Genomic DNA, 22,026 nt, shown 5'->3' with positions numbered 1-22,026 from the left:
ACGGGACACTGCTCCGTTCCCAACAGGCTCCTGTCACACAATCTACACGTCTGTGTGTGTGTGTGTGTGTGTGTGTGTGTGTGTGTGTGTGAGTGAGTGAGTCCTGAGAGGAGATGTGTTGTGACAGGGGACAGACTGAGTGCCTCTCATACTGGCCCTGGGGTGGCAGTGGGGCTTTGTCTCTGCCCGGGGGGGGTGGGGGGTAGACAGCTGTGTGGAGCTGTAGAAGGGGTGGGGGGGGCTGCACTGCTGTCACCACGTTGCCACAGAGGAACATCCCTGCAGGACACACAGCACAAAAACTGCAGCCACACAACACTCTTGCACACACAAATACACTTCCTTCTTCTAAAAAGTTCAGAAGAGCAACAAACACACACACACACAAATCAATAACAGAACAAGGAATATGCTACACACAATATAAACAACCCCCCCCCTCAGCAGCCCAACTTCTGCACTTCCCCTCTGGCTCTTAGGAAAGGGTCAGTGTTTGGCCAATGAGCAAGTTCATTAGCGTTTATCAGGCCTTGTTTCTCAGGGCTTTTTCTCCTGTTTGTTTGTTTGCTGTGTTATTGACCTGGCTAGAAAGCTCTCTCCATTTCCACATCCTGGAAGGGTTTTGTAACTCAAAGCCCATGTGACTTCCTCCTAAGACAATTGGGTGACATGGGCACCACTTATTTATTACCTGAAACAGGTTTTTTGGATGATGCTGCAAGTTTCTGTTTGTGTGACCTACAGTCAGTCCTCACAGCATTCTCAACCCACTGCAGCAGAGAATGACCCCACCAGCACAAACTAGCAAAAACAACACCGTACACCAAGGGATAGAAAGAATCACTCCCCGCCTCTCTACTTATTCTTCTCTCTCCTCCTATATCTACTCCTCTGTCTCCCTCTAGTGTGCAGTATTGGCGGAGATGTCCTCACCTCTGCTCTTCCCTCCTCTTCTCTCCAGTCCTTTACCGTCCCTCCTCCTGTCCCATCTGTCTTCACTGTGCTTTAGACAGACAGACAGACTATTGTCTTGTGGGGGGAGGGATAGGAAGAGAGAGAGAGAGAGAGATAGAGAGAGAGAGAATGAGCAAGACAGAGGAACTGAAAGAGAGAGAGAGAGTGAGGAAGAGACAGCTGTACCCAGCTGTGTGTGTGTGGTGGCTGGCTCCAGATGTGGTGCTGCAGGGGTGAAGCTGAGGTCACCCCCTCCACCCCACCAACAGCCACCAAAACACCCCTGGGGCTGTCCAGCACAGTCCAGTGCAGCCGATTCCATTTCACATGGTTGTCACGAGTCAAGTGGGGAGAGATCAGAACATCGGTTGCTGAGCTGCTGTCTCGGTCACAGACGCTCATGAGCGAAGCAACGGCCAGGGGAGCCTGTGTGTGTGTGTGTGTGTGTGTGTGTGTGTGTGTGTGTCTTTTTTTTTCCCCTCCCTCCCTCCCTCCCTCCCTCAATTCAATTCAATTCAATGTGCTTTATTGGCATGCCATATATAATGTATTGCCAAAGGAGTCAGGAAAAATAATGTAGGGGTGGAAATACAAAACAGATGTTAGATCTCATTCACACGGGCTTTCCCTCTTCCATGACCTTCTCCCTCGCTCTTAACCGCCTTCTCTCTGACCCTCTCCTTCTTTCAGCTCCATCTCACCCCCCCAACATGCACTTTACTTCCCCTCCCTGAGACCCCACTCTCTCCTTGAGCTTCAATTACCCTCGCCTCACATTTCATGTTTAAAATGTCTCTAAAGTATTTCGTAAAATAAAACCCTCCATTGCTACTGCATTACAACAGCTGCACCCCCCCCCCCCCCCACAGCTGGAGCCGGTCTGTCCTCACTGCCCCTCCCCCTCCCTGAACCAGGTGTTTGGCGAGTTTAAGGACACCCCATCAGTCGGGCTCCCTCACTCATCACCTCACCCTTCCTTTATTTCTCTTTCCCTTCCCTTCTCTCTCCCTCCCTCTCGTTTCTCCAGGTGTTTGCATGGACACAATAACTCCTGTCAAACAAAATAATTATAATCTAACACTGTAATAATATACACAGCCAGTAAGACTGTGCCGGCTATCTTTTCAGAAGTTGTTTCGTCACCCCAGAACTGCACATGTCAGGGCATCAATATTTCTCCCCATTTTAAGAGTGCTTCCAATCCCTCCTTAACCCACCCCCTACCCCTCTGCAATGTCGCACCCTGACACTCTTTTACCCTCTCCCTTCTCCCTCCCTTTTTAACCCTCTCCCTCCCCTTGTGGTCAATATATAGAAAATAAAGAGCCTGCTGTTGATAAGGTCAAATTTAATGGACAAGATTAACTGGGTGAATTCATAAGCTGGAGGACTAACACACAGATCTAAAACAATAATAAAAATAATAAAACACACACACTATAGAGATAACATGAGGCAATAGTAAAAAGTAGCAAGCAGGCACACGTATGCACTCACACATAGACTCGCAAGAGAGTCTATGATGTCAATGGCATCTATGATGTCACTGGCATACAGATTGGTTCAGAGCTGTAGGTAACTTTATGACATCACTGTGGAGAACTGCAATCAGCTCAGAGCTGTAGAAGCCAGGAGGTGCATTTCTACAATGTCATGGTAGAGGACTGGCTCAGCATGACGGTGTGTCAGGGTGCTGGGATTGGCTCAGAGCTGTGGGAAGTATGAGCCACATGTCCTTCATCTTGTTGGTTGAGAGAGGCGGGGGGGCGGTAGGAGATAATCCAATCACAGTCCTCCCCTGGGCTGTGTCATCACGGCAGCGGAAGCCCTGAAACCATGCGATTGGCTCAGAGCTTCATGAGGCGTGAGATGTGCTCATGGCGACGGCGCTGCCCCGCCCAGGAACGGGAGTGGGAGCGGCAGCGCAGCAGCTCCTCCCGGTGGTCCGAGCTGTTCATCGGGCAGTACGACTGGGGGACACACAGCTCCTGGAGAGAGAGAGAGAGTGAATACAGACACACGGTTGCTGGACAGAGAGAGGGACAGATGTACAATATCATCACACCCACCTTGTACTGGGGGAAGAAGTCCTTGTACCCTCCCTTGAGGATGTAGAGCTCAGGGTAGTGCAGCGCGGGATACTCGTTCACTCTGCGGTCCTCCCTGCGCAGGAAACGAGCACTGAGGGAGAGAGAGACGGGGGAAATGGACCCAAACAATAATAATTATTAGCATAATGTAACAAATCAGTCAGTTTCCTTGTCATTAAGATGACACAGCGTCAGTCTGCGCTCTGCAGTATTAAGCACAGGTGTAGTAGGTCTTAGTGCATCACTGTGTCCACAGTGTATTGTGTTGCAGTGCGTCGTGCATACTCACGCGCGTGGCGCTCGCTCGGAGGAGTACTCGCAGTGCAGGACGAGGATGAGGCGACGGTTGGGGCATTGTGGGGCCATTGGGGTGTGCAGGAAGTGATGGGCAGCTCCCTCCGGGGTAGACAGGTTCAGCGCCCCCTGGAGGAGAGAATCACAGTACACTTAGGGCGAGAGAAAGGAAGAGGGGTCGAGAGACGCGATAGAGAGGGGGGCGAGAGTAAGGCAGAGGCCAAGAAAGAATGCCAGAGGGCCACAGAGAGAGGCAAAAGAGAGAGGCAGAGGACCAGAGAGGCGAGAGAAAGGCAGAGAGAGGCAGAGCGAGGCAAGAGAGAGGCAGAGGGCCAGAGAGAGGCGAGAGAAAGGCAGAGGGCCAGAGGCGAAAAAGAGAGGCGAGAGACGTACACATACTTTGCCTGTTCCCCTTTCCCTCCTCTCACCTTGATGTGTCCCCCCTCATACTCGTAGGGGTAGCGGCAGTCCACCAGCACACAGCTCTCCACCAGACTGGAGAACTGCCCTGCCAGCACAGCACTCAGCTGGGGACAAAGAGAGAGAGAGAGGGGTAAACAGGCGAGAAGGTGTGCTGTGTTGGTGTGGGACATGGGGTGTGGGATGACAGCCCTCACCGTCTCGGCCGTGATGTATTTCAGGTCCTGGTGTCTCCCGCTCACAATGGGCAGTGCGCACACCTACAAACAACACACATACAATTACACGCAAACACACACCACTGCTGTGCAACACACACACTAGAAACTGTAGTTGTGCAGTGGCTGTGTAGGCCGGGTGAGCTCAGACCTTGCTGAAGTCTCCAGTGAGCTGGCAGTGCGCCCCCTCTCTGCCCAGCTCCTCCTCGCACAGGGACACGGTCTTCTGCAGGAGACACTGTGGAGACCAGACACACACAGTTAATGTTCCTCTGCCCCCACTCTTCCCTCTCCCTCTCCCTCTCTCCATTCATCCCTCTCTTACCCTCCTCTTGCAAGCATCGCCAGACCTGCTCTCTTCAACCCACCCCTCCTCATCCTCCTCCCTCTCTCTCTCCGGAATCGGGGAGGAGTCGTTGCGATAGCGTTTGCTGCGCGGGGGGGTGCGGGCACGGGTGGATGCGGAGACGGCCGAGGAAGAGGAGGGGGGCTGCGCTCTCCGGAGAACAGCCTTGTCCAGACGCTCAGGCATGGAGGGGGATCGGAACAGGCGCTTGCCTCCCCCTGCGGCGCCCCCACGGGAGCACACTGACAACTGAGAGAGAGAGAGAATAAATCAGTGACAGGCAATTACATTTGCTCTCTACTTATCTTGCATGTCACATGTATGTAGCGTGTGTGTGTGTGAGCGAGCAAGTGTTGTACTGGTACTCACAGTGGACAGATCCATGTCCTGAGTCATGAGGGGGTCAGAGAGCAGGAGAGCCATACTGGAGGTCATGTGGACATTAGTGACACTCTGAGAGGGAGAGAGGGCAGAGGGGTGAGAAGGCGAGATGACCAATGCACCTTGAACCCACAGGTTAGTGTAAGCGTGTAAGCAGTGTGCGTGCTCTGTTACCTCATCAGTTTCCATGAACTCGCTGAAGCCATCTTGGAGGAGTGGCGGGGGGGCAGGCAGGGCTGCTGGAGGGGGCGAGGGGGGACCAGAGGAAATGGGGCTGCCCAGACCACCCATCTCACCCTCCAGTTCAGCGTCCACCTCCACAGAGCTCACCAACAGCCCACTGCAGTCCTGCACACGGAGTTGACACAGCACATGACTAGACAGCATACCGATAGAAAACATCTTATAACACACACACAGTAGCTCTGGATTAAGGCAACACAGAGCAGGACACAGCACAGCACACACTGCCCTCTGGTGGCCACAGTTCTACAGTTACAGCTCAGAGACACCATTTAACTACAGGTCCCAGTAAACTCTCAAGAGTGCCTCTCTAGGTCCAGGGCTGGAGACCCTTGAAGTCCTTCAAAGCCCCACCTCATCCCAGTCTCTCTCTCTTATCAGGCAGAGTTATCACACAGAGCAGGAACCTCAGAACAGCTCAAGAAATTATTGCCAAGTTGACTCTCCAAGTTAGCTATTGAATGGTTTCTGAACGGCAGACTGATTATAGAATATGTCTTGGAACGGACCGCCTCCGCTCCCACCCACACTCACGTTTTCCTTGTTGTGGCTGCTGTCCAGGGGGCTGCTGGGAGCTGCTACCACTGGGCTGACAGAGCCTTGCTTCGGACTGCTGCACAACAACATGGGCTTGTGGAGAGGACAACAAAGTACTTTATTGAACAACAACTCAAATCACAAAACAGAAGGCAGAAAAGGTGAAGAAACGGGCAACGGGCAGGAGTGGGGAGACGAGCAAGGATCATGTTGGGGCATCAATTATTTGAATGGGGAGGTGTTGCTACAGAGACTGAACTGTGCTGCGGTCTCACCAGTATAGACTGGAACTTCTTCAAGCGATGTCTTCTGTAATTAAAAACAGACAATTAATTAATCAATCAATTCAACGAATCTGCAGTGGTTAATTAGCTGTCACTCGTGCATCTCCACCAGCTCGCTCGCTCAGTCCACTGCTTCCATTACTCAGCCGTTGGGATCAATGAACCGTTCACTATTTGCAGTGATCAATCAAGAGATTGATCAGGAAGCAAAGCCACAGGTCAGGCGATCAATGGATCAGAGCATCAACCGATCACTGTCAGGAGTTGCTCAGGGTATCAATCAGATAAGTACAGTATCAATGCAGGACCACAACAGTGAGATCAACAGCTTTAAACTCAGAAACAAAACACACACACACACACACACTCCCTCTCCATCATTCAAATTCAGTTTACACAAGTGTTGCCAAAGCATTTACTCTCTCTCTATCACTCACACGCTCTTGGCTGTGTCCTTGTCGGGAGTGGCTCTCGGAGGGAGACTGGGGAGAAAGAAAGAAAAGACATGAGGAAATCAAAATAAAAAAGGAAAAAGGAAAACCCTTGAAGGATCAGATGCACACAGACAGTGGGAGGAGTTACCTGGGCGGCGGAGACTCGGGGGGAAAGGAAGAGGGTGACACTGACTGATCTGCAACAAAGAGGGAACAGAAAGAAAGTCATTAATACAATTCAGACAAAAACACAGCTAAGCACTTTGTACCGTGGCAGAGGGAAAGAAAAATGAAAAAAGAAAACAAAATGCCAGGAAAAGGGGAAAACCCTGAACTAACCAAATAGAAGAAATGTATAGATGAAAGAATAAAGGGAGTGAGACCTGGTCTGGGGCCGCAGGGAGAGGCATCGGTGCTGAGAGCAGAGAGATCCAGACAGCGGCGTGGGGTGTCCCTGCAGAGAGAGAGAGTCAGTCAGTCAGTCTGTGCGTCTGTGTGTGTGTCTGTCTGTCTGTCGGTCTCTCTTACCCGTTCCGGAAGCCGCCCAGTCCGCTGAAGCTGTGCGCCAGCTGCGTGAGCGGGGAGAGCAGCCTGTCGGGCGAGGGGGGTGCCCTCTCTCTGCACAGGCCCAGTCGAGCACTGCAGCCGGCCCGCACAGACAGGCCGGCACCCAGGGCCGGGCTGTCACTCATCACTGGGGCCGGGTGGGACACACGACAACACAGCCGTCAGACAGGGAAGCTTACTTCCTATTCCGCAGCGATCAATCCAACCTTCAAATCATTCAGATCAGATTAGTCCAACAAGTAGCTGCAAAACAAACAAATATATACCTCAAGTTACTTACTGAAGCATTGAAATAAATAAACTGCAGTTCCAACGCAAAATAGTTATTCTGGGGTGCAGGGTCCTGGGGGCACCTCTCCAAAACCTGCCACTGTAGATCAAAAGCATCATCTAAAGTTGAGAGAGAGAGAGAGAGAGAGAGAGAGAGAGAGAGAGAGAGAGAGAGAGAGACCTGGTGCAGGTTGGGGGTGAAGAGGGCAGAGAGGACAGGAGGAGGGTGGAAGTCGTGATCCCGTCCACACAGCTGCGGCAGCGACACGATGGCTACTGGCCGGACCAGAGCAACACGACAGAGACGGCAATACAGATCCCCGACCCAGCTCTGTTCAAAACAACGTCAATATATGAGAATAAACAACCTCCATTAGTACAGATTGTGCGGCTTCTTACCTCTGACGTCGTTTATAAACCGTCTCACTTTCTTACTTATAAAAACAAAACAGAGCAGAGCAGTAACAGTACTAGTAGTAGTAAAGGATTCAGTGAACAGTTACACACAGCGATTTCCGCAGCACAGCAGTAGGTTTGTTCCACACAAGTAGATTTAGATTAACCCTGGTCTGGAACACTGTAATGTAACATTCCCGAGTTATAAATGTGTTTATTTAATTATTGAACTTACAATAATAATAACCGATACGTCTCACGCCTCCACAGCTCCTCTCCCCATTCTCATTTAAACTAAAGACCTGCGGGGGCAATAGGATTTTAAATTTGTCGCTCTGAAGGCAGCCAATGGCGCGGCACGTTTAGGTGGCGTAGCTTCCGCATCGGTACGTAAAGGAATGCACGCACGTACGCGTTGTCGAGCAGGCAGGGCTGCTATTGGCTGGCTGTCACGTCCATCAGCGTGATCACCGAGCAGAGGCGTGGCGGGAACACAGACAGACGGGCTGTACTGCAAGCCGCATACTACACGTACTACATACTTCAGCACTGTTGAAATGGGGAAATGGTCCCACTCTGAGACGATTGACGTCCACGGCAGCCAATTAGAAACGACAGCACGGATTACGCAGCTGCACATGTCTCGCTGTTTCCGGTAGTTCCAGCGCGAAGCCCCGCCCCCCATGTATTTAAGTCGGTGGGGGTAGCTGATCTGTTTCGTTGTCACTGCAGGCTTTGATAGAGCATGAGTACCACTGACAACACTACACCACCCCACCTGCTAGAACACAGGTATGCCTGTCCCTCCATCTGGCCACAATTTCACTTTTTTATTTTGCAACTGCTTGTTGCATTATCACCCCAGGAAAGCTGTAGTGAAGGTGACTCATTTTAAACCTGTTGTGAACCCCTGCCCAGCGCATGGTCCATACCGTCCTGGCCATTTCGGGACCCGAGCATGCTGGGTCCAGGCTGCGTGAACCTGGCGCCGAGCCTGCTGGGCCCGAGTTGTGCGGACCAGGCGTCGGGCCTAGCAGAGAGGCTTCCCCGGACCTGCTACCCCGAACCCTGGCTGCTCCCTGGCTGCAGCTCAGCGTTCGAGCGGCTGGTGAGGTGAGACACCCAGACGCACCTCGATCTACACACACTTGTACCTGTATGCAGAAGCACGAGCCTGTATACCCTCACGCCTGTAGGCAGACATGCCCACACAGACTCACAGACCTGTCCCAACTCAGTGGCTAATCTCTTCACTCCGAGTGTGTCTTTGTGCAGCAGCTCCCTGGCAGAAGCCCACAGCAGACTGGCAGGAGACTCAGACCTCGGGAGCAGCAGACACAAGCCACCCCGGTACTGTCCCTGTGTGGCCCGGTTTCTCTTGCTGGGAGAGGGAAACCGGGCATTTTTCCTTTGGTGACTAGTGTTGTTGTGATCTGTCCTTTAATGTGTTTAGTGCTGTAAATCTCCCCTGCAAAAATAGTGTGCGTGCCTTCCTAGCCACCCTGTCACCATCCCCACCCCCACCCCCATCCGCATCCCCACCCCCACCCCCATCCGCATCCCCTAGATCCTCCATTCTGGAGCGTTGCATCCTCAGGCTGTCCACAGCCAGTGTTGCTGTGGGGACTGAGGACCTGGACAGGATCAGGAGGTCGCCTGCGCCAGAGGGGGGGGCCACAGGGGGGGCAGGGCGCTGCGAGACCAACGATGCGGTGCTGAAGCGCAGGCAGAAGCAGATCCAGTATGGCAAGAATACCAGCGGCTACCAGAACTACCTGAGAGAGGTGCCCCGGTATGAGCTACCCTGTCCCCCTCACTCATCCTCTCCGTTGGTCCCCATGCCCCATACCCTGTCCCCTGGGAAAATCTCCAGTGTTGTGTAAATGGAGTTCATCACTAAAGTCGAATCTCTGCAGTGTTATTGTTGTGCTGTCTGTCTTTCTCTGCAGGAGCCTGCGTGTCCCTGGCCTGCACCCCCGTACCCCAAACAAGTACAGGAAGTATAGCCGGCGCTCCTGGGACATGCAGATCCGGCTGTGGAGGCGGGCACTGCATGCCTGGGACCCCCCCTGTGACCTCCCTGACAGCCCCTGCCCCCGTCTGCCTGTGGAGGTGGGGACAGGGGGGGAAAGTGACGGGCAGGACCCAGTGGAACACCTGTGAGTACACTAGGGAGCGGGGCAGGGGGGGGGGAACAAGAGACGAGGGAGGTATTATAGGGAGGGTTAGTAGTGTTAAGTGAGGGGAGAGACTGTGAGAGCGGAGGTGTGAGGCAGTGATGCCCTGTGTCCCAGGCAGGGGCTGCTGGAGAGGATGAGCACCGGAATGACAAGCAAAGACCTGCCCTCCCCGTCCGCCCTCCCACCCGCGCACAGCATCTGGCCTGCTCCACAGGTACGCCCTGGCTAGTGAGTCTGAGAGTGGTATCTGTACTGGGCTATCACCTGTGCACAGAAATGCATAGGTGTGTTGCCTGTAGTGTGCTGTGCAGGGGTGTGCTCAAGTGCGTCTCCTCTCCCCAGGCTGTGCAGGACGGGCCGGCCACTCTGTCCTGCTCCTGCGCCGGCCAGCTGCCCATGGATGACAACCTGCTGGACTGGCTGTGCCATCTCATGGACACTGACCAGTCCCCCTGGACACTGCACTGGCCACACTGACCAGTCCCCCTGGACATTTCACTGACCAGTCCCCCTGGACACTGTATTGGCCACACTGACCAGTCCCCCTGGACACTGGCCCATCCTGTACCATAGCAACTGTTCATACTTGATATGGGTTCTGACTGCACACCCCTTGTCACACAGTCGCACAGCTGTTTAATGTATTCCTGTTCTGTTGGACTCTCCACACTGTGCCAGCACATTGACAATAACACTGGAAAATGTAAATCACACAGCCCTACTGTTAGTCTGTGGGCGTTTCTCTCTACACCCATCCCAGCACCTGCACTCTACACCCAACTCTGCAGGGCTTTGGTTTCCACTCCACAGGCAGACTGGATGGTCAGTACAGAGAGGGCTCAGCTGACCACAGCCTCACAATGTCCAGTCTCTTCACTCGCAGCCCTGCCCCAGCCAGTCACTGTCCACACAGCCCGGTCCCTCTCTCCCTGCAACCCTAGGCTCAGCCTCTTTCCTCGTTTTTGTAAAAACGGACGCCAATGAAGAGGGTGAGAAATCCACTGCCTTTTTTTTCCCCTGTGCTGTTTTCTCCTCTTTCTGTTTTGTCTTTCCTGCCCTCAGCTGTTGGGGCCCTTGAGTTCCATTGTAAGCAGTGTAATAAAACTTGTAACTAAAATCAAGGAATCTGCAATGGCTGTCTCAAAGACTTTATTTTAACAAGTGTTTGGAAGTGAGAAGCTGCTGCGGGGGGTTTGGGTGAAAGGGGTCTTGAGGAAGTAGTTACTTTGACTTTGGGCGAGGATGCCGTTGTGCTTTGAATGTGTAGCTGTGCGGGGAAGTGCGGCTCCGGCGGGGCTCGCTGTGCTCCTGTGCCGGGCGGCGGCTCGGCTTTCCTTACTAGGATATTCTCTGTCGGATATGACGTTTGAAGTTCCACACATCTGTGATTTTACGGTGACTTTGGCAAAACTACACACCGGGCTACGGCTCCTTCAAACCACATTACCCAGAATTCCAGCGCTCTTATTTTTTCCAATCGGCCCAAACATTTATTATTTTACCCCCCACTTGAACATGGGGGTGATGTTGGGGTTATGGATAAAAGGCCAGGAACTGCACAATTGGTGCACAAATCCACACAAAATGTCAACATATTTACACTATAAGTGGTCCATTATATTAATTATAAAAAACATTAAGCTATAAATACGCGTCGACGTCCGACGTTTAAGACTGTTAAATGTCGCCCCCCGACATTTTCTTCCAGTTCCTGTCGCTCATCTTGGGCGAACGAACTGTGTTTTGGGTAGTGACAGTAGGAATCTCAACTTAATCGCAGGGAAAGGAAACGACACGACACTCGAGAAACCGCAAACATGGACCATATTACTTCTAGTTAATACATTTCATATATGTTTTTAATCGTGCAAGGCAATGTGCGCTTTGATTTAGGAGCAGCCCGAGGGGAGCCCCCCCTCTGACTTGGTCCGTCCCGGCGCTATTTAAGGAGCGTGCGAGGCCTGCGCTTGCTCCGTGCTCCTCTCGGTTGCTAAGGAGACGCTTCGGGCAGGTAAATGCGGACGCGCGCTCTCGCTGCCTGCCGACACCGAACCGAACCGACCCGACCCGACCCGACCCGACCCGACCCGGCCCGGCCCGGCCCGGCCCGGCCGCAGGCGGTGAACTCACTTTGACCGACATGTTCACGAGTGTGTAGTCCTAAAGATCGGGTCCTGAGCCCCTGTCTGCAGTTTGTAAAGGCGTTCGTGTGTGTGTGTGTGTGTGTGTCTGTGTGTGTGTGTGTGTGTGTGAGTCTGTCTGTGTGTGTGTCTGTGTGTGTGTGTGTGTGTGTGAGTCTGTGTGTCTGTGTGTGTCTGTGTGTGTGTCTGTGTGTGTGTGTGTGTGTGTGAGTCTGTGTGTCTGTGTGTGTGTGTGTGTCTGTGTGTCTGTGTGTGTCTGTGTGTGTGTCTGTGTGTGTGTGTGTGTGTGTGAGTCTGTGTGTCTGTGTGTGTGTGTGTGTCTGTGTGTCTGTGTGTGTGTGTGTGTCTGTGTGTCTGTCTGTGTGTGTGTGAGTCTGTGTGTCTGTGTGTGTCTGTGTGTGTGTCTGTGTGTCTGTGTGTCTGTGTGTGTGTCTGTGTGTGTGTCTGTGTGTGTGTCTGTGTGTGTGTCTGTGTGTGTGTGTGTGTGTGTGTGTGTCTGTGTGTGTGTGGCGCTAATGATCCACACGCTGCGACAGGGGGGTTTCTGAGCCTCGGCCCTGGGGAGGAACATGACTGACAATCGCAAGACGGTGAGGCGGTTTGTTACTGTGGCTCACAAGGATACGGATCCAGTTGTGGTTTGTTTTCCTGCTGTCGGCTGGGATGCAGCAGTGTTGGCGCACACCCTGTAGAGCCTCTGTACGCCGGGTGTGTGCGTATAGAGGCACAGACGGACATTGTTTATGTTGTGTGCACACACGGGTGTATAAATGGTCGGGGAGTCTGGTACTGTGTACGTGTGAGCGCACACGGGTGTATAGTGTGCATGTTGTGTGAGCGCACACGGGTAAGGCATTGACCCCGCCATGGCTGTGATCGGGCTGCGCCGCTCGCTCGGTTACAGGGTGGGAATGAATGCGCGGCGGCTATAAATAGCGATATCGATTAGCTTCGTGTGGCGGCATTGGGGCGCTGCTGTCCTGCCCGGCTGTGCGTCTGTGCCCGGTCTACACGTGTGTGCGTGTCTGTCTGTCTGAGTGAGTGAGTGAGTGTGTTTTGGTTAAGAGAATGCTTATGACGTTTAATTACATTAGACCATAACAGGGCCTTCTCGGCAATTCTATATACGTCTCTCTCTCTCTCTCTCTCTCTCCCTCCCTCTGTAACTAAGGTAACCGGCTAGACCCGTCTCCGGGCCGGCCCGTGTGAAGGTCGCGGTTCCGATCTCGGGTCTCGATTTGGTCGTGTGATCAGTACATTTACATTTGCAAAAAGTGTTGGTGTATTTGATGCTTCTTCCACGGGGTAACCTGCTTTTATCCAGTGTGGTGTGCAGTTGTTTTTTACAGCAGTGATGATCATGTGTGAGTGCGTGTGTGTGAAGTGTGAGGGTGTGACTTGACTTTACAATTGTACAGCTCTCTCGCTGTCCTGACGAATTTGCAGTGTTGCCAAAGCAATGAAACATTACATATATATGGAAAAATAAAATAAATCCCGTTTTCTAAAATGACATTAAAAATAATATGCATGCATTAACTTTTTTTTAAATCAAACACAGTAACAAGAAAACGAATAATGAATAATAGTGTGTACAATGATCATATTTCTCTCTCTCCTCTCTCAGGCTATAGTGATGCCGATCCCTCAGTGATGTCAGTGTGTCAGTAAGGTGGGGGCCGGCCTGGCCCAGAGGAGGGGGCGGAGCCAGTGCCGTGCTCGCAGACTGACGGACAGACAGATCGACACAGGCAGACCGACCCACGCCCCCCCAGCTCCCCTCCCCACACCCCCACCGCCATGGTGACCCTCATCACAGAGCAGCTGCAGAATCAGAGCCTGGACGACCACGCACATCGCATCTCCCACACACTGAGCCTGGTGCGTGTGAGGGGGTGTGTACGTAACCGTGTTTCTGTGTCTGTGTTTGTGTGTCAGTGGTCAGTGTGTGGGCCATACTGACCGCTGTGTCTCTGCGTTTCAGTCAGTGCCTGACCCCTCCGGCCATGCTGTCTGCTGGAACACCTATGGCCTGATGCCAGGTACGGGTCACCATCTCTGTTCATCTCTCTCTCTCTCTCTCTCGTGCAGGGTGTGTGTGTGTGTGTGTGTGTGTGTAGTAGTAGTGCAGGGTATAATTGTATGAGGTAGTGCAGGGTGTGTGGTCATGCTGTGTGAGTGTTATAGTGCAGGGTGTGTGCGTGTCAGTGTGTTCTCTAAGGAAGCAGTGTATTGAAAAGTGTCCACATTTTCTCTTCCTCTGTCTACTCTCTCTCCTTCTCTTTGTGAATCTTCATTTGTTCCCCTCATCTCTCCCTCTTCCTATACCCCCCTCTACTTCATCCCTTCTGCCTCTCTCCCCTTTGTGCTATTCCTCCCCCTGCCTCTCCCTCAAATTCAAATAAGCTTTATTGGCATGATGCTGTGGTGTTGCCAAAGCAACACTGAAAAATATTGTAGAACAAATATTTAGACCTTTTGTTTTTAAATAAATAATCTGCACTCCTTCCCTCCCTCTGACAGTGCCAGTGTGCTGGAGGCAGGCAGGGTGTTGACCCCCTGTCCCTCACACTCTGGCAGGCAGATTCATACTTTGCTGCTGAACTGGTGGTCAGCTCCTCCTCTGCCAGTAGGATGGGGATTTTACTGTGGTCAGACAGGAGGTTAAATTCTGGTATATGGTTCTTAAATTCAGGCATGAGTATCTCCCACATGTGTTTGCATTTGAAACAGGACAGCAGGAAGTTGCTGTGGTCACTAAGTCTGTACTGTCCGCATTGGTCTTTCTTTTGCGTTTTTAATCTTTATTAAATCTGCCATTTGGAATTGTCTACTCAGGGCTGATGACTCCTTTGTGATGCAATATAACTTTTCCAATTTCCAATGTCTATATTTTTTAGATTTGTGTCAATGTGTGTGTAGTGGGTTGGGTTTTGTACAGTGTCTCTGTTCTCAGTGCCGAGTGGCAGTGCCAGTATGAGCTGCCCAGGGGTCTATCTCTGGGGAGAGCGTGTTACTCATCAGGGCTGTGTGTCGGCCTGATTCAGGTGGGCCAATATTCGGCTGCTCTCTTCTGGATTGGGATAATTAATGGGAGAACTCCCAGTTCAGCTCTGCATGCATTATTTGGGGTGCATCTGTGGTTTTGCACAATTTTTTTTTTTACAAAACTCCATATGGAGTCTCGATTGGGCATTTGTCCCAGTTGTTCCTCTTACCTGGTTTAACTAATTCAGGCTAACCAGACGTTAGCCAGATTCAATTAGTTTTTCTCAATCACTTTGGCACAATGGTCGAATGACTATCAAACTTTGTCAAACAGTGTATGAAATACTCCACACCATTAGGTCATTTGTTCACATGACTATAGTCATTTCTCGTTGCTTTCACACAAAATGCATTGAGAAAACCTTGCTGATCAAAATAGTTTACATTCATTTTCTGTTGAATGATATTACTCTTGCATGGAATTATACACGTTTATTGTGTAAATCCTTACATGCTTACAACCAGCAGTCACAATAACTTGTCTATCTAATATATGTTTAAGAGCAGTTATGTGGTATTGTTGTAATAGTTGTCAGATGGATTGACTTAGGCTAGATGGGGAAATATTACATTTTGCAACCAATTGCATATGCTGTCAAATTTAGCTTACAGGTGCAACTCATAACCTATCAGTTCTCAAACACATTTATAATGCAAGGGCAAGATTGAATTTTACAATTGTAGAATATGGAACAGGCAGGAGGGAGACAGACAGGGGCAAGGGCCTGCTGGTGCAGGAGGAAGGGGCATTAGAGGGTGTGGTGAGGGGGAGAGGGGGGTACAGAGGACAAGGAAAAGACAGCCTCGCATATGTTGCGTTGTAGGTTGTCCCATGACCCATGAAACTGAACTTGCAGCATATTTTCTGTTTTCTTTTACATATACTGTAGATCCTAATTTATATTATTTTGCTGTTGTATATTTATGTGCTGTACAAGCTTGTTTATGTTCTGTTTGCTGTAAAGGTAGCTACATACAGTATTGATAAATGTATAAATAAATGTTTTGTTGAAGTTACAGTGTCTGCCATGACTTTTTGACGGCAATACTATTCAGTTGGCTACATAAAAAAGTTCGAAATTTGACAGTATTTTATAGTGGGCAACTATCACACTGTCATTTGACTATGTCTTGGCATTTTGACTGTCTTGGATTAAGCAATGATAAAGGAATCTTTTGTTTTGGTGACTGATCTATTCATTTATTTACATTTGAAACATGAGTTAATTATTTTGATTGAGGTATTGCCTTTTGCAGGTGAAATAGTGTTGTGCTGAATGTACCACGTGATGTGAGGATTGTAGAGTTTTGAAGAATGTTAAGTTTGTTTCAGAAAATGTGTCAAATCAATTGAGAAACTATAATCCGATAATTTAAGTCAGGCTATGTCCATTCCTCGAAGCTGAATAGAGGCTAAACTTGTCTCGTTAACTGGATCCCAACTTAAGAAATCCAGGTGCTTGCGTGAACTCCTGCTGCCTCGCAAGGGAGGATTGCGGAGCACAGAAACACTGATCCGCATGAGATGATGTCAAAACAGGGAGCAACTTGTCAGCCTGATGGAGCAATGGAAAATTTTGAAGAATATAAAGACGGTTTTGCAGCTAAATGCAACAGTGCTGCTGCTGCTGCCGCCGCCGCCACAAAGTCCAGAAAGGAAGCATTGCAAAAATCGCTTCATTATAAATGTATATATATTTTTTATTACACAGGCTGTATTTACCCCATTATAATTTCACACGCATCCAATTTAAATCTGCAATTTTTGTAGTTATGGAATATAACATGGACTGAGAGTTTGCTGCATCAGAATCGTTGGCTCTCTATTGTTTTCATATTTTGCTATTGTTCTTTTTAAAATGTATAATACTTCAGTATTATGTTGTACAAATTAGTCTGTCTTATATAAATGGTTACTTGGCCTTTTTAGCCAAATTAACAGGAAATTATCCCATCATAGTGACTTCATAAAACAAATATGTAAGCGATGATTTCTGACAAATAAGAATTTCCTAAACCTTCCTCAAATCTCTGAGAAAATGTAGACACTGAATATTCTTGAGTTGTGCCCAGAGCCTGGCCACTTGGCTTCAATACTTGAAATGAGGCAGGTGCAGTCATAAATCATATGGGAATAACTGAGGTCAAGTCATGGATGATCAAAATCTGATACCCTACTGTCTAGCACAGACATGGTATAATTGTCATTAGAATTCTCATTAACGTCATAAGCACCTGTACATTAATGTTGTGAAATGAGTCAGATTTTGTGAACAGGAAATCATTTGGTCCCGAGGTGCCTTGATGTGGATCTGACTGTACAGCACCAATAACTTTGTGGATCTCTGCATAATAATGTAGTCTATAAAACTATAATAATAGGATTACATATTCATTAAATTGCATATAGCCTCGTAGCAGCAGCTTTGCTGATATTTTGAACTGAGTATAGGAATGTGCCACTTGCAAAAAAAGCACAGCCCTGCATAGATAGTCTGTGTTACTGTCTAAGCACAGCTGCGCGGGCCGGGTGGTTTGGTAATGTACCACTCAAGTAGATTTATTAGGTAAATTATACCTTGCCGATTGAATCTATAGTGCTCAAATAGGAAAACATGTGAATAATGCAAATTATCTTGGCGATCTCTCAGTACTCGTTCCCTATGAAAAGCTGATCTAATTAAAAATTATCCTTGATCTCTAAGAAAGGGCATTGCCATTTCAGAGGGGTGTGCTTTCATTGGGTAGAAACACAAGCTTTTCCACTCAGGCTGCAGACCTGTTTCACCCCTCTGATCTTTTGTTGCCAATTTTCACTCTGCATTTGTTCTCCGAGTACATTTACTTGATAATGTCATAGACGTTACCCCTGCACTGCTGTGAAGGAGCTTGTAGAACAGTCCTTGATGCGAGGTTGAATCAAATACTTTTCTAATGTCAATAAAGCATGCAAATATATCACCTTTTCTCTCTCTCTCCCTCTCTCTCTGTAGATGACAGTTGTTGGCGCTCTGCCCCCCCCCAGCCCAGCCCCCTTCAAGACGACCCCAGTTTCCTCCCATCTCCTGGCAACAGCCTCCCCCTCCCTGCAATCCCAGTGGCGTCTGTAACTGGCGGCAACGACCACAACAACAACAGCACCACCTCTGGTGCTACCGCCACCGCCCGCAGCCTCTGCGTCTCCACCCACTGCCTCCCGCTGCCCGGGAACCGCAACAACAACAACCACAGCGGCGCCGGCCTCGCCTCCTCTTCCTCGACGACGGACCTCTCCTGCCTCAGCAACCACCGCAGCCCCCTCCCTCTGCCCCTCCTGCCCCCACCCCCACCCCCGCCCCCGCCCCCGCCCCCCAAGCGCCACTGCCGTTCGCTGTCCGTGCCCGAGGACCTGTCCAGCTGCCCTCCCCCGCTCCCACCCTCCCTGGCTTGGCAGCCCCTGGGGTCAAAGATCTGGACTCCAGTGAAGGGGCGCCGAGGGGCGTCCTGTCCACTGCAGGGGGGGGTGGGGGCCCAGCGGGGGCAGGGGGCCCCCCCTGGAGCTGCCCTGTACTCCCCCCCTTTCCATAGCCTGGCCCTCTCCTCCCCGGACTCCCCCCTGCCCTGGGGTGCCCCGGTCTGGGACACCGAGGGTGGGGTGCTGGGGGGGCGGGATGGGGGTGGCGTGGCAGGGGCTCCCCACGGCTGCTGCTGCTTCTTCCCCTCTCCCCCCTCAACCACCAGCGCCTCCTCCTCCCCACTGTTCTATGCCCCCTTCCCGCTGCCGCCTCCCGCCCCCTCCTCGCTGCCCTCGCCCTCCCCCTCATCCTCCTGCCGCCGGCGGTTCTCCCTCTCTCCAGTGCACATCCAGGAAGACGCCTCCCGCCTCCTGCAGGCGCCCCCCCCACCCCCGCCCCCTCCACTGCTGTACAACCCCCCCCCGCCCTCACCCTCCTCAGCACGCAGCACCCTTCCCCGCCCACGCAGCCAGTCGCAACCTTGCTACCTGCACCTGCGCAGACCAGGGGTGAAGAGGCGCAGGGACGCAGATGGACAGCTGCACTGCGCACTGCGGCCCTGCCTGGACTTCAGCAAGATGGCACAGGTCAGGGAGAGGGAGTGAGGGTGGGGTGGGGTGGGGTGGGGTGGGGGGGGTGATAGCGTGTGCAGGAGCAGGTACGGGAGTATGTGAGAGTGTGCACTATTGAGTCAAAATGAGCTTTATTGGTACGGCAAGTTTAAGTGTTGCTATAGCATTTACAGATACCGCAAAGAATTTAAATAAACACAATAAAATATGAAAGAAAAAAATCTACAGACGGGTGACAAATTAATGGAAAACCCAACATAAAGTGTCTCAGTAAGGTGTTGGGCCACCAAGAGCCGCCAGAACAGCTTCAATGCTCTTGGTACAGATTCTACGAGTCTCTGGACTGGAGGGATGAACACCATTCTTCCAAAATATATTCCCTATATCCAGATGAGCTCTAACTAGTGCATTGTACAGTCTGAACATCACTGCCCTTGTTTTAAATTCTACACTTTTGACAATATACCCTAACACTCTGTTTGCCTTTTTTTATTGCTTCCCCACATTGTTTGTATGGAGAAAGTGAGGAGTCCACATAGTCCTAGGTCTTTCTCATGCGTTACTTCATCTAGTTCTATTCCTCCCATAGTGTAATTACAGTGGAAAATTTTACCTGCATGTAATACCTTGCACTTGTCCACATTGAATTTCATCTGCCAGGTGTCGGCCCACAACTGAATATTATCTAAGTCCCTTTGAATAGCCTGTGCTGCCTGTGCTGCTCTGCTGAGCCACCTATTTTAGTATCATCTGCAAATTTGACAGGTTTGCTAACTATCCCAGCGTCCAGATCATTAATATTGATTAGAAACAGCAAAGGACCCAATACTGATCCCTATGGAACTCCACTAACAACCTCACTCCAGTTAGAAGCAACTCCTCTAATTGACACCCTCTGTTTCCTATATATGATTCATATCAAACCATTCAGTGAGCCCTCGTGCCCTGTGGATGGGGCATTGTCATCCTGGAAGAGACCACTCCCATCAGGATAGAAATGTTTCATCATAGGGTAAAGGTGATCACTCAGAATAACTGTAATGATTTGCAGTGACCCTTCCCTCTAAGGGTACAAGTGGACCCAAACCATGCCAGGAAAATGCCCCCCACAGCATAACGGAGCCTCCGGACCCCCTGACTGTAGGGGTCCAGCTGTCGGGCCTGTACCGTTCTCTTGGTGTTGCTACACATGTACTAGTCCACTTGTCGAGAACGCTAGCCAGTTGAGTGTCTTTGTGACTGAAGCTCCTGCCATTCGTGCCCCAACAATGCCCCCTCTTTCAAAGTCACTTAGATCCTTTCCTCTTGCCATCTTGATCCAAAATCGAGGACAACTGGGCCTGCTCAGCATTTTTATACATGCCACAGAGCATGATAGGATGTTAATTGCTTAATTGTATCATGAAATACCCCTGTTTGGAGGCATCTGCATTTGTTATGTCCCTCCACTAATTTATTCAGGTTTTTCCTTTAATTTGTCACCCGTCTGTATATGTATGTTAAATAGCTTTACTTTCAGCCTGGTTCTCCCAGTACAGTGACATGGTACTGTAGTGTCCAGTCAGTTGTCTGCATGTATTAACTCTCTCTCTCTCTCTCTCTTTCCCTCTCAGACCCGCAGCAGTGAGCCGCTCTGCTGTCCAGGCCGGGGCTGGGGCGAAGGCGTGTGCGGGTGCTGGGGGGGGGCGTGCCTGAGCCAGGAGGCCCGGCAGGGACAACACACTCCCTCCCCTGAGGAGGGGCTTAGAATTGGCATTGAGACACTGAGTGAGAGTGAGGAGGAGGAGGAGGAGGAGGATGAGGATGAGGAAGAGGAGGATGAGGAGAGGAAGAGTGGCAGTGATGGGCAGCTGCTGGGTGTGTTTCAGAGGGACTGCACTGAGCTGGACTTGACCCTCATAGAGGAGAATTAACAGGCGCTAACTCACACGATCCCTGACCTTTCACCCCCCTCCCGGGAGAGCTCTCAGGAACACAGCCGCCCTCCCCGGGGCCCTGGGGTTGTCATAATGACGAGAATAACAATAATAATAACAATAATAATAATTAATGCAGGTAGCCACGGACATAGTCTCTGTGACTCAGTGCATTCCAGGATCTCTCTCTCTCTCTCTCTCTCTCTCTCTCTCTCTCGTAAATGATCGACCTCTTTGGATGGGGATGAGATAAATCTTCATGAACTGAGTTTTTTTGTTTTTTTGTATTCTTTATTTCTGGTCTCTATCTATCTCTCTCTCTCGCTGTTGTTCATACACTCTGTTCTTTTGGTCTTTCAGTTTGTGTCAGTGTGCTCACACTGCGCTCAGCGCTCTGTGTGTCTACACCTACACCAGAATCAGCTGAAGCCTTAACAAGAAAACAAAAACCATAAAGTCACTTTTTCATTTTATTTATTTTTATCTGAAAAAGGAAGACAACAAAAGGAAGCTGAACGTGTAGCCTGGCTGTTCTATTTCTGGTCTGTTCTATATTATTTTAGTTATCTTACTATATATTTTTATATTTTGCAGCAACACTGGAAGTTTTCTAACTTTGCTTGGTAACAAAAAACAAACGGGGGGGGGGGGGTAAAGGAATCTGGATGCTGGACTCGCACTCTGGACAGTGGTTACGCCTTGGGGGGGTGCACTGCGCGGACTGCTCTGCCTGGGGAGGGGGGTGCCCTAGGTCAGACCTTCACTTGACACACCGACAGCAACATAGAGAAGGTATGCGAGAGTATGATAGACCAGTCGGGGGGGGAGAGAGAGTAAGGACTGTTGTTTTGTATTTTTGGGAAGATAATGATTTTGTTGTTGTCGTTTTTTGTTTTTTTCAACGTGTTACAAGATGGCATTTCCCCCTCTCTTAACACAGTTTGTGTACAAATAAAGTTTATTAGAGATTAATTTTACAAGAAATAAAATGGTGGTGGACTGTTTTTTTTGGTCTAGGGATGGAGGGGGAAGGCAGGGTGTATATGTGTCTGTGCCTCTGTATGGGTCTGGCTGCCTACCCACACACCCTCTCCTCTCTGGGCTTCCTCTTATGCCAGTGCCAGTCTGTCTCTGTCCCCAGGCTGCGGCGGCTCGGTCTATACCGGTCAGGATCGGTTTGAGTTCGGGGTCCTTTACTGTGTGGTTCTGATCCAGGCTGTAGATGCGTTCAGATTTCCCAG

At 50.4% G+C, this 22,026-nt stretch overlaps 3 protein-coding genes across 8 annotated transcripts; 2 read left to right on the top strand and 1 right to left on the bottom strand.

The window, feature by feature from the left end:
- Positions 1 to 2,285: 2,285 nt before the first annotated feature.
- LOC136763249 (M-phase inducer phosphatase 1-B) lies at positions 2,286 to 7,844 on the bottom strand. Of its 3 annotated transcripts, XM_066717107.1 has the most exons (17): positions 7,670 to 7,844; positions 7,220 to 7,369; positions 6,730 to 7,011; positions 6,585 to 6,655; positions 6,350 to 6,398; positions 6,205 to 6,249; positions 5,759 to 5,792; positions 5,481 to 5,576; positions 4,878 to 5,051; positions 4,692 to 4,775; positions 4,302 to 4,571; positions 4,128 to 4,214; positions 3,956 to 4,018; positions 3,767 to 3,865; positions 3,334 to 3,467; positions 3,024 to 3,135; positions 2,286 to 2,942 (listed from the first exon to the last, which is right to left on the bottom strand). In XM_066717107.1, the coding sequence occupies exons 3-17, from the start codon at positions 6,891 to 6,893 to the stop codon at positions 2,802 to 2,804; spliced, it is 1,623 nt and encodes a 540-aa protein (XP_066573204.1). In that variant the 5' UTR covers positions 6,894 to 7,011; positions 7,220 to 7,369; positions 7,670 to 7,844; the 3' UTR covers positions 2,286 to 2,801. The 3 variants fall into 3 exon arrangements, with proteins under 3 accessions (XP_066573204.1, XP_066573203.1, XP_066573205.1); XM_066717106.1 differs by lacking the exon at positions 7,220 to 7,369 and having other exon boundaries at positions 7,670 to 7,842; XM_066717108.1 differs by lacking the exons at positions 7,220 to 7,369; positions 7,670 to 7,844 and adding an exon at positions 7,438 to 7,635.
- A 305-nt stretch (positions 7,845 to 8,149) lies between these two features.
- Positions 8,150 to 10,746, top strand: slbp2 (stem-loop binding protein 2). Of its 2 annotated transcripts, none has more exons than XM_066716336.1 (7): positions 8,150 to 8,226; positions 8,353 to 8,547; positions 8,713 to 8,784; positions 9,002 to 9,226; positions 9,384 to 9,593; positions 9,729 to 9,828; positions 9,957 to 10,746. In XM_066716336.1, exons 1-7 carry the CDS (start codon positions 8,180 to 8,182, stop codon positions 10,089 to 10,091), a joined length of 984 nt encoding a protein of 327 aa, XP_066572433.1. In that variant the 5' UTR covers positions 8,150 to 8,179; the 3' UTR covers positions 10,092 to 10,746. The 2 variants fall into 2 exon arrangements, with proteins under 2 accessions (XP_066572433.1, XP_066572432.1); XM_066716335.1 differs by having other exon boundaries at positions 8,710 to 8,784.
- An 839-nt stretch (positions 10,747 to 11,585) lies between these two features.
- fam53c (family with sequence similarity 53 member C) lies at positions 11,586 to 21,774 on the top strand. 3 transcript variants are annotated; one of them, XM_066717098.1, is made up of 5 exons: positions 11,586 to 11,625; positions 13,383 to 13,636; positions 13,740 to 13,797; positions 17,797 to 18,884; positions 20,483 to 21,774. In XM_066717098.1, the coding sequence occupies exons 2-5, from the start codon at positions 13,556 to 13,558 to the stop codon at positions 20,780 to 20,782; spliced, it is 1,527 nt and encodes a 508-aa protein (XP_066573195.1). In that variant the 5' UTR covers positions 11,586 to 11,625; positions 13,383 to 13,555; the 3' UTR covers positions 20,783 to 21,774. The 3 variants fall into 3 exon arrangements, with proteins under 3 accessions (XP_066573195.1, XP_066573197.1, XP_066573196.1); XM_066717100.1 differs by having other exon boundaries at positions 13,383 to 13,650; XM_066717099.1 differs by lacking the exon at positions 11,586 to 11,625 and adding an exon at positions 11,702 to 11,764.
- The last annotated feature ends 252 nt before the right edge of the window (positions 21,775 to 22,026 follow it).

This window comes from Amia ocellicauda, chromosome 11 (genome assembly GCF_036373705.1).
Source record: "Amia ocellicauda isolate fAmiCal2 chromosome 11, fAmiCal2.hap1, whole genome shotgun sequence".
Lineage (NCBI taxonomy): Eukaryota > Metazoa > Chordata > Actinopteri > Amiiformes > Amiidae > Amia > Amia ocellicauda.
This window is presented reverse-complemented; position numbering and strand designations above follow the sequence as displayed.